The sequence below is a fragment of the Diorhabda carinulata genome, chromosome 1 (assembly GCF_026250575.1).
Source record: "Diorhabda carinulata isolate Delta chromosome 1, icDioCari1.1, whole genome shotgun sequence".
Classification (NCBI taxonomy): Eukaryota; Metazoa; Arthropoda; class Insecta; order Coleoptera; family Chrysomelidae; genus Diorhabda; species Diorhabda carinulata.
The window spans coordinates 4,332,981-4,346,924 of NC_079460.1; the positions used below are offsets into that span (position 1 = coordinate 4,332,981).

At 31.6% G+C, this 13,944-nt stretch overlaps 1 protein-coding gene across 11 annotated transcripts in view; it reads left to right on the forward strand.

Annotated features, from left to right (window-relative positions):
• The window catches only part of LOC130896152 (homeobox protein prospero), a 229,720-nt gene extending 218,645 nt beyond the window's left edge, over positions 1–11,075 (forward strand). For 6 of the 11 annotated variants that reach the window (XM_057804058.1, XM_057804048.1, XM_057804100.1 and 3 more), the window contains exons 6-7: positions 8,689–8,833; positions 10,449–11,075. In XM_057804058.1, the coding sequence (XP_057660041.1) occupies positions 8,689–8,833; positions 10,449–10,628 (325 nt within the window). In that variant the 3' untranslated portion in view covers positions 10,629–11,075. Of the gene's footprint in view, positions 1–8,688; positions 8,849–10,448 lie in introns of all 11 variants that reach the window. The other 5 variants (XM_057804084.1, XM_057804028.1, XM_057804017.1 and 2 more) reach the window with 1 other exon arrangement.
• Positions 11,076–13,944: the final 2,869 nt, after the last annotated feature.

A 13,944-nucleotide genomic window follows, 5' to 3' on the forward strand; every position in this document is an offset into this window, starting at 1 on the left:
GACGTTAAACAGACACAAAAGATTTCAACAGCTGTGCCTTTTGATTTACACTCCCCTTTCTTTTTTCTGTGGGATACCTTCGTTGTCGACCCTTCTTAAAGAAATTCCCTGAACGTCTTAAGACGGCACGCGTCTTTAACTAACGAACTTTACCGCTGAGATCCGGCGGAGAAAACCCAACGGTTTTATATCTTTTATTTAAACAACTGCGCGTCTATAACATCTCCCTCGGAGCGAACCCTAGTGATGACTTAAGACAAACTTCTTGGTATATAATTCTTCATGTATATATTTTCTAAAGAAATATCTCGTAAAGAAAAAATTGATGATATAATTAAGAAAAAGAAAATTATGTATATACTCCCTTTAATTCGGCCCGGAGAATGCGCCTTTTAGGTTAGGAATGTAGAAAGTTTGGAATCGAATTCCATCTGTTGGCATGTTGACTAGTTAATATATTCAGTTAATGTTAACCGAGTTCTTACTTAAAAATTTAGAAAAAAGTGTAAACATGTTCTATAAAAGCCATGCAGTGCCTATAAGTAAAAGTAAAAAAGGACATCGCGTCTCTTTCTCGAAATATATTGAGATTTTTTTTTCAATTTTACTTAAAGTTAAGTACTGTAGTTTCGTCCAAAAATTCCTAACGTTATATCAGTTTCCAAATCGAAGAAACATAATTTTCAAAAATTAATTTTTCATGAATATTACCGTATTTTTCCTTTGTTTCGAATTTTTTTTAAGAACCGATATCTTTTTTGGAATCCTCTTATCAAAAAATTACTTTATGTGTGATTTGATCGGAATCATAAAAAAAATTTGATTCAGAAGTTCAAATATTTTATAACTCGCATCGTATAATAACAAAAAAACAGTTATTTTTTTCTATGATAGTATCTACGTTCTTCTTTGGATTTTTCTATTTTATAACATTTCAATTTTTAATCTTAATCTTAAATTGAAGAAATTTATTGGGAATATTGAATAAGATACATTTTTTGTTTATTGAATTATGCCATAACGATATCGATATCTCTTGAAGTATCTGAATCGGGGATGTTATAAATCTTTCTCCTAAAAATTGATCGATTTAGAATCCCCATATCAAACAATCCCAGTGTGGAATTTGATCAGAATCATAAAACAATTAAAATTAATCTAAGTTGTTTCGCTGGACACGACAATAAAAAAGAATAAATTAGTGGAAGTGTTCTAAGTGCAGCGTCGAAACGATTTTTATAATTTTTTTTGCAAAGACCAAGAAAGTATAATCCTATCGAAGCAAAAGTATTATAAGCACTTTTTGATTAACTATAAGGAAGTGACAGAGAGATCAAAGACCCACCATATAGTCCTGATCTGGCTCCGTCCGATTATTTTTTGTTACCAAAGCGGAAGGACCAGTAAAGTGGTAAAAGATTTAATATAATAACGATGATGAAATTGAACAGGTGATGTACGTACATTTTGCATCATCATATTTTTATAGGGTATTTTCCTTGTTTCAGCAGCTTTAATAATGTCTGCAAGTTTTCCTTTTATTATGCTGTTCATCATCTTCTTCTACCTCAGATACTAACATCATTTTTCCCTTCGTAAATTTTTCTTATATCCGACAAAGTCTTCGCCTTTCTGTTAGTATTTGCTGACGCTAATAAAACAGTCGAAATGACAGTATTCTGATAATGAGGTTAAGAAAGGTTTTCTTCTTTTTTTTCATTTTTTCTTTTACCCTCGCTAGGACGTTGACGTTTTCAATAAACAAATTTGTAACAATGGTCAGCTATACTTTTCGAATTTTCGAATGTTCAGACGTGACAGAATCAAAAAAATGATTCTTCTCAAGGAAGTTCTGTGTTGAAACTTCGTATTCCAGTGTTTGGAAAACAAATGAAATAGGGGGAAGTGGTGTGAGCACATCCTTATTAAAAATTTCTCAAGACAATATAACGAGAGTGACAAACGAAAAACTTCCCCGAATCAGGTATATATTAATAAGAAATTCTAACCCAATTTGTCGGTTTCATTTTATTCTTTCCAGTTACTTCTGTTTTTTTTTAATTAGCATTGACATTTGACATTGCCTAATTAGCGTCTAACTAACTTCAAGTTACAATTCCGAAGCGAACTTAGATACAATACGATTTTTTCGTCCTTTGTTTCAGGAGCACAAGCTCTTCGAAGTATGATCTTTTTCTCATCGAGAAAGAAAGTTGGGATTTTAATTCCTAAATGTATTGTTACCAGAGACTATAATAGGAAACATGCATTGTCGTTAATTATTTAGATAAGGGTAGGAATTTGCGATGCAAACCCCAACTACAGTGGTAATTATCAGACTGTAACTGATTTAACACTTCCATTGAAATTGAGATATGATGCTCACGTCGTCAAGAACTTTCCACAATTACATCGAAAAAACAATAGTTATTATATTTAACAAGACATTTTCCATTTCCGTAAAACCCACTGAAACTGTATAATGATATATGAGACATAATTACGATTTGTTATTTAAAATTTTTCCACAATCAAAAAAAAACTGTTCCAATTTTCTAATTTAATGTCAGTTGTATCAATTTATGGGATCCTTAATAACAATTAACAATACCTTATCATTTTAAGAAACTTTGTAATGTAAATTCTTCAATAATAGAGGAACAGACGATTTTTCGAAACAAGATAGTTTTGAAAACTGTTCAAGAGTTAACCATAATCGTTTAATTTTTCCCTACTTCGATTATTCGTCATATAAAAAAGGAAACAATATATGTTCATATAAAGTCCTGTTGATCCTTTTTTTTTGTGTTTCGATCTTGTCTTGACAAACAGTTATCATCATGATTCATTATTACATTCTCTTCTTCTGTTTTCTTCGTTGTTTGTTAGTATATTACACACTGAATAATAATTTTCAAGGAGTCACTTTTACATAAATAAGAATTAACACAGAGCGGCCCAAAATATGCCAATCAGAGGCAATTTACCTCTATACTAAGCTGCATTCTGAGGAGTTAATAAGGCCCAAAAATTATTTCTTTGCAACCCCTTAACTTAAATATACCAGAGACTACTAATGGCCTTAAGTAATGGTAAATAGAAGGCGATCGAACCATTCTGTGTGAGTGATAATTAGTTTGACATAACCTTAAAATTTCACAGCTTTTTATGTGTAAGTTGAATTAAGAAACATTTTTCCACATCATGGATAATTTAGTTCAAAAACTTTTGTAATTTTTCATGAAATTTTATTATTTTCAAAGATAAGTCGATTAACCAAAGAGATATTTGCAAAAATATCAAAAGTTAAACATCAAATTTGATATTCCAGTGATTAAATTGTTATAATCGTTGAATAAGTGGAAAATTCTCATTTAGTGAATGTTGTTGGTGTTGGGGTTTTGTAGAAGAAGCGTTAAAGCAAAGAAGGGTGTTGCCAACTTATGACTAAAGAGGGGTTAATGAGGTAATATTATGGAGGATAAAAATTATGCCTGGTACAGTCGAAAACATGAAGCGTTACACTTTGATTAGGTCTTCACAAGCCCTCGACAACGCAATAAACGCAATAAATCAAACTTTCAAACACAGAAATAATTATTTATTTTAACAAAAGTAATATTTAATTAAAACATAACCTGCAGGGATTTTTTGCAAAACTGTCTTCTGCCATGGTGCTTCTTAGCAGGATCGCTCTACTGTACAGGTCGTGCATGGTAAAGCGATCAAAATTTTCAATGCTTTTTCCGTTTCGGGAAATAAAGAATTTGTTTCTTTTAGAACACCAACAACTGTTAGATTTGTTAGATCGTGCTACAATTGCTGCTAAAGTTCGATTTTAATCGGTAAATCATAAAACAGGTCAACAGATTCAGATTCAGATCTGCGCCGGGTGTAACTTAGATAATACGAATGATGGCGTGTTTTCTTCAGCAAAACGTACTTCAAGGAAAGTGATAATCGAATTAAAGTATGGTATTTCTAAAGACCTCTTCCAGTATTCTGAAAGGCTTTCTGCTGGATTATTGCTTCTAGGACTTTCTCTGGAACAACAGCAGCTTCCTTCATAATTTCGTCTGTCACTTTCTCCGGATTCTTAATTAGAAGTAAAATCCTTTTAACGTGTTCCGAGGCTTTCACCGCGTCCAAAGCTACAGATTGGAGTACGTTGACAACGGGTTCTATCAAAGCCGAGTATTTGGCTACCAACACAATCCTGAAAAAGAAAGAAATTCTGGAAGTAGCCGCATGCAGTTATAAGGCACTTTCTTTCCTGAGATAATGTTTGTAAGGCTCATAAATATATAAGGAAATCAATTGCTCGCACGGCCTTAGGTCTTTGGTCGCTTTGCGCCTAGCTAAATTTGATCTCTAGGGGTGGGCAATTGCCCCCCCTTGGCGACGTCCTTGAAAGCAACTAGGAGGACGTTGAAATACGAACTCGAGAAAGAGAAAATCTAGAAAGTCTTCATGAAATGAGCGTGTGGGCTCTAGATTTGAATCAATGGCATATTAACATTTAAACTTAATATAAAAACTAGAAAGAACTAAATATTGAATGAAACTGGAGGTTAGGAAATTGTTCACTTTTATATTCTATAAATATATTTATTAAATCGATTTTCTAATAATACAGTATGTTTTTTTGTAGCAGTAACTTTATCACGTTGATAATTTGTAATTACTCCTTAGCATTCACGAAGCGATTATCAACCTACAGGTGGTTTTACGTGATCTTAAAAATGTAGACAGTTAAATGCGGGTTTGAACTTTTAGCGGGTCATAATAAATAAAGGCAACACACTTTCCAAAGTAACAGAGTTTTGAAATTTCTTCTATCTTATATAAACAATGTGGAATATATTTAATCCTATACTATAAAACGTTTAAAAAAAGAGCCTTTTAAAGTATAATGAAACTTATTAGTTACTAGTACGATTTCGATGGTTTAACTATCATTTAATGAATACCACAAAAGGGACCTTTTGTTAGCAGTTCCAGAGAAATCTGGTGAAAACTGTAAACAAGTTACAATCATCAAAAACATGATATTATTTCAATAAATCAAATGGAATTTCAACACATAACGATCTATTTTTAATTTTTATATTAAAAAAAATAATGAAAAAAACATAACACTCTATTTAAAACTAATATTAAACATAATATAAGTTATATAAACTAGTATTTAGTAGTCATATAGGTTATAAAATAAAAAATCCTCTGTAATCCTCTCCACTAATCAAGAGCCATAAACAGCAACAAAAAATATTCAGTCTCGTCTAAACGAATTATAAGAGTGGCTACTAAAATAAAGGATTAAAATTAATGAAAGTAAAACACTCTACGTAAAGCTACATGTCTAAATATTTAGGAATCCACCTTGACAAAAAGCTTAACAGGAAACATCACATCTCAAAACTTGATATAAAAGCAATCATTGGTTGACACGGAGGAAATCCTAAGTCTCAGTAGAAAAGTTCTTATCTACCTATATGGACATATAAAATTGATCTGTGGGGTTGTAAATATCATTCAGAGATCCCAATCGTCAACTAGGGGATGCTCCATGGTATGTATCAAATCACACCATTCGCGTGGACCTAGGAGTGCCCACTGTACAAGAAGTTATCCAAGAGAGGATTACCAAACATCATAAAACTATATCAAGTACTAGAGAAATTGTTAAGACTAAGAAACTCGAAGAAATGGACAATAGACCAAGGGGGTTAAAATCACTGGATGTAAACTTCATCAGACATTATAGATTATCTAATACTCGCGAGCAAATTAACTCGAAGAATGTAAAATATTCTGATTAATAAAAGTATGCTTAAAAACAAATTTCTTATTGCCAAAATTTGCTGCTGCAGAAAGTTGTACGTTTATCATTTTTTCAATGGTATCCATATTTTCACAAAGAAATGAAATTCCCAGTACTGGAGGAATTTTTGTTTAGTAAAAGATGTGTGTCATTCAAATCCGAAATAATCCGAAATATATATAGAGAGAACATCAAACGCATCCAATAGAATTTTTTATTCACAATAATTTGAAGTCAGAACCGCAGAAATTGACGTAAAGAGCAGGGGAGCTTGTTGAAGCAAGCTTTTTGTACACTTTGTTCATTGAAATAGTATAAAAGCTTTGGGACAGATTCTCATTTTTTTGTTTATTTCCCATTTCATATTAACTGTTCTATTTTCCTTCATTCGTAGTTGTTTCAGAAATATAGTTGTATTAGAAAGTATTGGTCATCGTTATGTGATACAATACTTTTATTTTGAAAGGCCTCTTAACCCAATCAATATACAAGCTGAACTAGATTCTACTATGGGTGGGACTGCACCTTAGTTGTTAACAGTAAAATATTGGGTAGCAAAATTTAGACGAGACCGTACGAATTGAGAAGACCAGCAAAGCAGTGGTCGACCAAATGAGTTGACGACTCCAGAAATGTTGAAGAAAATCCACTGGGTGATCGTCGACTGGAACTGCACGAGCTAAGCAGACATAATAGGCATTTTAAAAAGTGCGATACATCGTATATAAACTGAAAATTTGGACACGAGAGAGCTTTGTGCAAGATGGATGCCGCGTTTACTTAGAAAGGAACAAAATCAGCGTCGTGAAGATGATTCCATAGAGTGTTTGGCAATGTTTTTCCACAAATAAAGCTAGTTTCATACCCATTGATGAAACGTCGACTTATCACCTCACGCCAGAACCAGGAACAATCAAAACAATGGACTGAAAAGGGAAAACCGGCTCTAAAGAAGGCAAAGACTGTTCCATCTGCAGACAAGGTCATGGCGTTGGTTTTATGGGATACGCGTAGGATAATTTTTCATTCACTATGTTGAAAAAGGCTAAACTATCAATGGCAAGTATTCTGCAACTTATTGCAACGTTTGAACAAAGAAATCAAGCAAAAACTTTCGCATTTTGGCTAAGAAGAAAGTTTTATCAAAACAATGCACCAGCTCACATATCCGTTATTGCAACAGTAAAAATTAATGAATTACAGTATGATTTGCTACCTCATACACCCTATTTGCCAGATTTAGTTCGCAAACTTGAAAAAATGTCTCGGTGGTCAAAGATTTTCCAACAATGAAGAAATGTGAATAGTTAATGGTTAGCTTGACATTCCTTATTATAAATAGGGTATCGAGCTTACGTTGAGAAATAAATATATTTTTTCTCAAAATTTTGTACTTTCTTTCTGTTGGTAAGACAGGTACTTCAGGTATCATCCTTGCATGTACAAACTATCTGAACTTTTTCTTAGTAATTTTATTTCGCCCGTTGTTATTTTTTGTTTCACTTTGTTGGTGAACACCCAGGATTCGCTACCATAGATCAGCATTGGTGGTAGTACCTTATTGGCTACCCCTTCGTCAATTCTCCCTTCTTGTCTTACAATTGATACTCCAGCTTAATAATTATCTTCTTTTTAAATTCGTGTATTAACACCCTTTTTTATTTTGGTTTGTTTGATATTTTCATTATTTCCGTATTTTCTATGTTAATCTCTTTAATATTATTATTCAACTTCTGTATTCTGTTTTGTAGCTTTTATTTGTAATAGTGTAAGATGAAATATTCTTAAATGTCTAGTCAGTTGTTAATAATATACATTATTTCACTGATATGTAATGGTTATTATTCACTCAGTCATTCAAATAATATACCATCATATTTTTATCAAAATAATTGGTGAAAAATATTCAAATTTTAGTATTTTATCTCAAATAAGCAGATTTGAAAATCTATTGAAGACCAATAATAGATAGAACGTTAACGTGGAATTCGTATTAATATTACCTAAACACGATAGTGTCATGTCATTGAATTCAAATGCCAATTATAGGGCAATTGGGCATACATAATTAACATGGCTGTATTAGAGCTGGTAAAATATTAACGTAAACAAACTGTTGATTCACAATTGCGTAGCACAATTGTTTATGCGTGAATCAAACATTTCAATAAGAATAATCATCTTCGAGTTATAATTAATCTAGTCTAACAAACTAAAAATGAAATTAGACAGCTATATTATCCATACTTGAAAACATTCAAGCAAAAGCCAAGAAGGGATTTGAATTATTTCAAATATATTTTGAAATATAAAGTAGTTGACTGTTATATCGGAAAGTTTATTTTCAAAACTTGTTATACGAGAATGAAGAGAAGAATACAAAGTTATCTGGTTCTATAAAATTTATGTCGAGGTTTCTGTATAAACTAGTTTTTGGGTAATTTTTAAATTAATAGTTTCGTTTCTACTTCGGCTTCGGCAAATATTTGGGGTCGACGTCTCTGACAACATAATATTTACCTGAATTGCTTGAATTACCTTTAGTTATCAAAGAGGGTAAGAACAGATGTCCACAAACGCAACCGTTACAAAAATGTACCTGGTGCATTGACTTACTTTCACTAGCCAAGTTTATTCACCCCTAATATCGGTAACCAAATTATTTAAAAGAAAAAAAAGGTTTTAGAGGTTATGTTTTTACGAAACTATATAGTATGTTCGAAAAAAATAAGCTTTGTTTGGAGGTTGACACTAGTACGTATTTTAGAAAAAATTCTTAACTCTCATCTGGGTTTTTTATCAAAAATGACTATTTTGAATTTGAAATATAGGAATGTTTGAATTGGTTATTTTGTTTGTTCCAGAGAATTCTATTACATTCAAATGGAGAAGTACGCGAGACAAGCCGTCTCTGAAGGTGTCAAGAATGCGGACGATCTTCACGTCGGTGGTGATTCCGAGTTGTACAGGGTGCTCAATTTGCACTACAATAGAAATAATCACATCGAGGTATGCGGCCCGCAGGTTTGTGAATTTTACCGAGACATCTCAAAAACACGCTTCTTATTTTTGTTTTTTTTTTTCATGGTCGCTTTAAATATTATTATTCATGGAAATTATAGAAGCTAATTTTATATTTTTTATCGTTTTTAAATGTTCTATTTTTCACTTCTCATTTTGCTTTCCTATTTTATTTTCTCTACATTATTTCATTATCATAGAAACATTTTAGATGATCTCGGGGCAATTCACGATCTATAGGTTTTCAATTTTTTTTTATTTGCACACTAAATACACCACATTATAATTTCATCATATTTGTTAATTACAAAAGTTTCTTTAATATCAAAACAAACCTAAATAACACATAACTCAATAAATCGTATGACCAATGCCAAAAATCAATTCTATTCATCAATTTCTTCTCCTTCAACAGCAATATAATGATTCCAACGCTTCTCTAACATCTCGATGTCGTGTTTGTGGAAGGATTGGTCTTTTGCCTCAAAATAGGCTTCAGTTTTAGCAAATGCTTCTTCATTCGAGCTGAATTTCTTACCGGCGAGCATTTTGTGAGATCAGTAGTTACTGGAAACCATATCTGGACTATACGGTGGATGAGAAAGCAATTCGAAGTATATTTAACCATCGTTGCCATCGACTTGTGAATCGGTTCACTGTCTTGGTGAAACTTTTGCTTTCAAGCCATCCAACAACCCTTTGTAGTATTCGCTATTGATTATCTCTTCCTTTTGGAGATAGTTCCATGCGCGTCCCAAAATACTGAATCAATAACTTCCCCAGCTGACTCATGTGCCTTTGAACGTGGTTCACCGGCTGCAGTCCACTCAGATGATGATCGTTTTGATTCCGGAGTGAAGTGATGGATCCATGTCCCATTAATGTTCAAATATCGACGTAAAAAATCTGATTTATTACGTGTACACATGGTCAAACACTGCTCTGAATCATCAACATTTTGTTGTTTTTGATCGACTGTGAGTAAACGTGGAACCCACTGCCAAAAAAGCTTTCTCATGGTCAATAATTGTAAACACATTGCCTTCTGATATCTTCACGGTCTCAACTATCTCACACAATTCCAATTTACGATTAGTTATTACCAATTTGTGCAGTTTTTCGATATTTTCTGGAATAACCACGTACAGAACATTCACTATAATCGTTGACTGTACGACCACACGTTTAAATTAAGAAAACCAATAACAAATTATTGTTTCCGATGGAGCAGAGTCCGAATAACACTTTTGAAGTCATTGCTGAGCTTTTACAGTATTTTTTATCAAGAAGCAATGATAAATCCATTGTTTTCATGTAGCTTCGCCCAAACGACTATCACTTTTTTCTGTCTAATCGAAATGTCATAAAATTCTACAAATAGTCCTTTGAAAATTGGTACTAAACGTCATATGGATTTGGCAATGGCAGCACCATCTTTGTGTCAGTCACACGACTTATTGAGTGATGTAATATGTGTGTAGAGCATAATTTGGTCAAATCTGATGAAATCTTCTCCTTTCAGCGACATTAGGTTTGTTTTGTTATTGATCAAGTTGATATGAGTTAAATCGCATCAAAATCCATATAAATATATGTGTTTCAGGTACCTTCAAACTTCAGGTTCGTAGTAGAGCAGACCCTGAGAGAATTCTTCAAAGCGATCCAAGAAGGCCGCGACGCCGAACAATCATGGAAGAAATCCATCTACAAGATTATTTCGAGGCTAGATGATCCTGTACCGGAGTATTTCAAATCTCCCAACTTCTTGGAACAACTAGAGTGACGGGTCAGTGATATCCGATCAAAAGGAGTACCGGTAGGTACTGCCTGTTAGCGGTTCTCGACCAACAGGTCTTGACACCAAAGAGAATCGGTGACAAACTGTCAACAATTTCCGTTATTTCCGTTGGTTTTGAAGACGTCGACGTTCGACAGAACCTCGACATCTTTGAATATGTTCGGACATGTGTTGAGAATAGTTGTGTTAAGTTGGCAGAAAGACTTAATAATTATACGCCTATGGCTTTGCGTTCGTTCCTAACGAACAGTGAATATAAATCAATCAATTCTACAGTGATTTGCCGGATATTTATCGAAAAGTCAAGTCCTAAGTTTATACAAACCAGCAGTTAGCAAAGTCCAAAATCTGCACTTTTTTCGTTTACTCTAGAATCAACTCATTTCTATTCAACCATACAAATCTCCTAGCAATTTTTTACCAAAATACAAACATTGACAATGTAAATCCAAGATGAAGACAAATTTCTAGACTGGATAAAGAACAAGCTTTGAAAATTCAACCTAGGCTTCTATTAGCATTCCCATCGACTCCAGGCTATAGTTTCTCTACAAACAGTGCTAGATATTTAGTCCATTAAAAATTTTCTTTTCACCTTGTGTTTCTTAAAAGATACAATTTTAATATTGGGATATATAGGGTAAGTCACTAGGAGCTTTTTTCACTATATATCCATAACTACAGTTCTCACAGAAAATTCGTGAAGACATAATTCATAGCGATTTCATTTTCTACAAATTTGTTAATATAATTTGTTTTCGTAAAATTCTAAATAGAGAAGTTATTAACAAAAATAAGATAATACCTTTTAAAAAGTTCTCTTTTTTGTCATATAATTTTTTATTTTATCATTTCACAATAAAATTACTTTATAACTATTTTGTAGATGATCCTGTAACGAATATTTTTTTTTAATTGGTGCAGTTTATAACGATTTTAGGGTGCTCTAAAGCTCGTCCATATTATTAATACCCATCAGTGGACACGTGTTTGTCTTAATTTTTTTTTATATTTTTTTTTAGACTTTTTCTGCAACATTTCTTTGCTATGACTTGTTTATTATTAACTATGTTTTTACCACAAAATCTAAAAGCCGTTTCAGCTTCTCAATTGTAAGGGTCACGAATTAAAGTAAAAAAAAAAGAAGAAAAGAAAATAAAACTACAACTGTGATCAGAACTTTCTATAGACTACTGCTTAGTTGTATTAAATTTTAATTTAAATTAAATTATATATATATATATATATATATATATATATATATATATATATATATATATATATATATATATATATATATTTGGGGCAGTCATGACCCACGTGACCCCCTTTGAAACCGTGTTTGTTCTAAGAGTAACATTTTCTGGTGAAATATTGAAAGAATTTCTCTTATTTTTGTTAATAACTATATAATTGTATTAAAAAAATTATATAGAAAAAATTTTATATATTATTATTTAAGAATTATTAAATTTGTATAAATTTTCTGTGATATTAGTGGTTAGGGAAATATAGCGAAAAAGGCGTTTGAATAACTTTTTCCAAGATGAAGACCACAGAGTAAGGGCTGCAACCCCCACACAGACACAACCCAATGATAAAATTACGTTCTCTAAGAAACGCAAGGTAAAATTTCAATGGATTATTTGGAAATTATTAAATAAAAGTATGAAGACTTATTTTTTCTATTTTTCGCATGATCTACAAGGTCATTAACATGATTTCTTCATAGAAATCAAAATTAGAAGCTACGTAGTAACATTTTCTTGATATCTCGTGAAAAAAAAATATCAAGTAATCACGTTTATATCTGGTTTGTTCTAGATCTAGTCGAGTGATGAATGCCCCCTTCTGCTTGCATATATGTTTATGGTTTATATTAATAAACCATTTATTTTTAAATATTCAATAAATGAGTATTTTTTATCAACTATTTAAATAAATTTTTGTAAAAAATCGCTGGAGATGGTAATAAGTTGATTAGATCTGTTTTGGTTCTTTTCGCATGTTATTTTTTGCTGCCACTGTAAACTGTACTGTGTGTATATCTGTCTGTATATATAATCAAATGTATATAGAATTATTTATCATTTCATTTTTTATTTAAATCAATACATTCCTAACCAAAGTTATATTTTTGCTAGTCGTCCTAATTTTTATTTGTTCGTCGGTATTACACATCGAGATTTTTGTACAATTTTTCACATATAAATATATTTATATCTCGGTGTTTAAAACTGATTTTTTTTATAATTTCTCTGATATATAATAACTCAATTGGTATGAAATACAAAGAGGTATTATATATTTTTTTATTAGATAGATATGCTTTTGTTTTTAGATATTTTGAACGTCTTATAATACCAAAATTTGGATCTTATAATATCTAATATATTATTTCGGACATTATAAGATAATTTTCAAAATTTAGTTCAAAATATCTCAAATTTTTCATTTTTTTTTTGTATCAGGACTAGTTGCTATTTTTATTTATTCTCAGCATATCTACCTAATAATATATTTTGTTTATTATTATAATTTTTTTTCAATTTAAGACACGTGTGCACAATTTTAGTGTAGCAATTACACAATTTCCCAAACACTGTGTGAGGCAACTAGTCATATATTAAATATATTTAGTTTCAAATAATTTTTTTGTTTTTTATTTTGTTTTTTTTTACCACATTTCAGGGGATTTTTTCGGTTGTAAGAGTTGTTTGATATTTATTCGGTTTTATCGTACTCCAACGTATACAGTAAAAATTTCTAAAACGGTATGAAAAACGCATCTCTCATATTTTCCCTTATTTCTTGGACTATAAAATCGGGCGAAGGGTTGAAAAATCGACAAAATGATGGATGTAACTTCCAGTAAAAGCATTGTAAGGTAAGAAAATAATATTGGAAAATAAGAATTTAAGTCAAAATACCAAGGAAATTTCTGATTATACCGAATGTATTAAATAAAACAACTTTTAAAACCAAAATCTACTTTTTTTTAAATTTCGAAATGTGGTATTTCATCCTTATTTATTTTTTTGTCGATGTTTGATGTTCCCCAGCGTCATAGACAGTTTACAGTGTGAAGTAAAATATTTCGAGAATATTTTTGGTATTTTAGAGTTGCGGCAATAAGCCGGATGAAAGAAAAAAAACACATTGTATATAAAAATAGACAAGAGCCCAGTATTCCTTCTCATCCCACAATAGTTACAGTCACGTCATTAAAAAAATAACAATCGGGTCCTGAGGGAATTTATCTTAGTCTACAGCTAGACTACGAAATCGTGATTTTACTGTT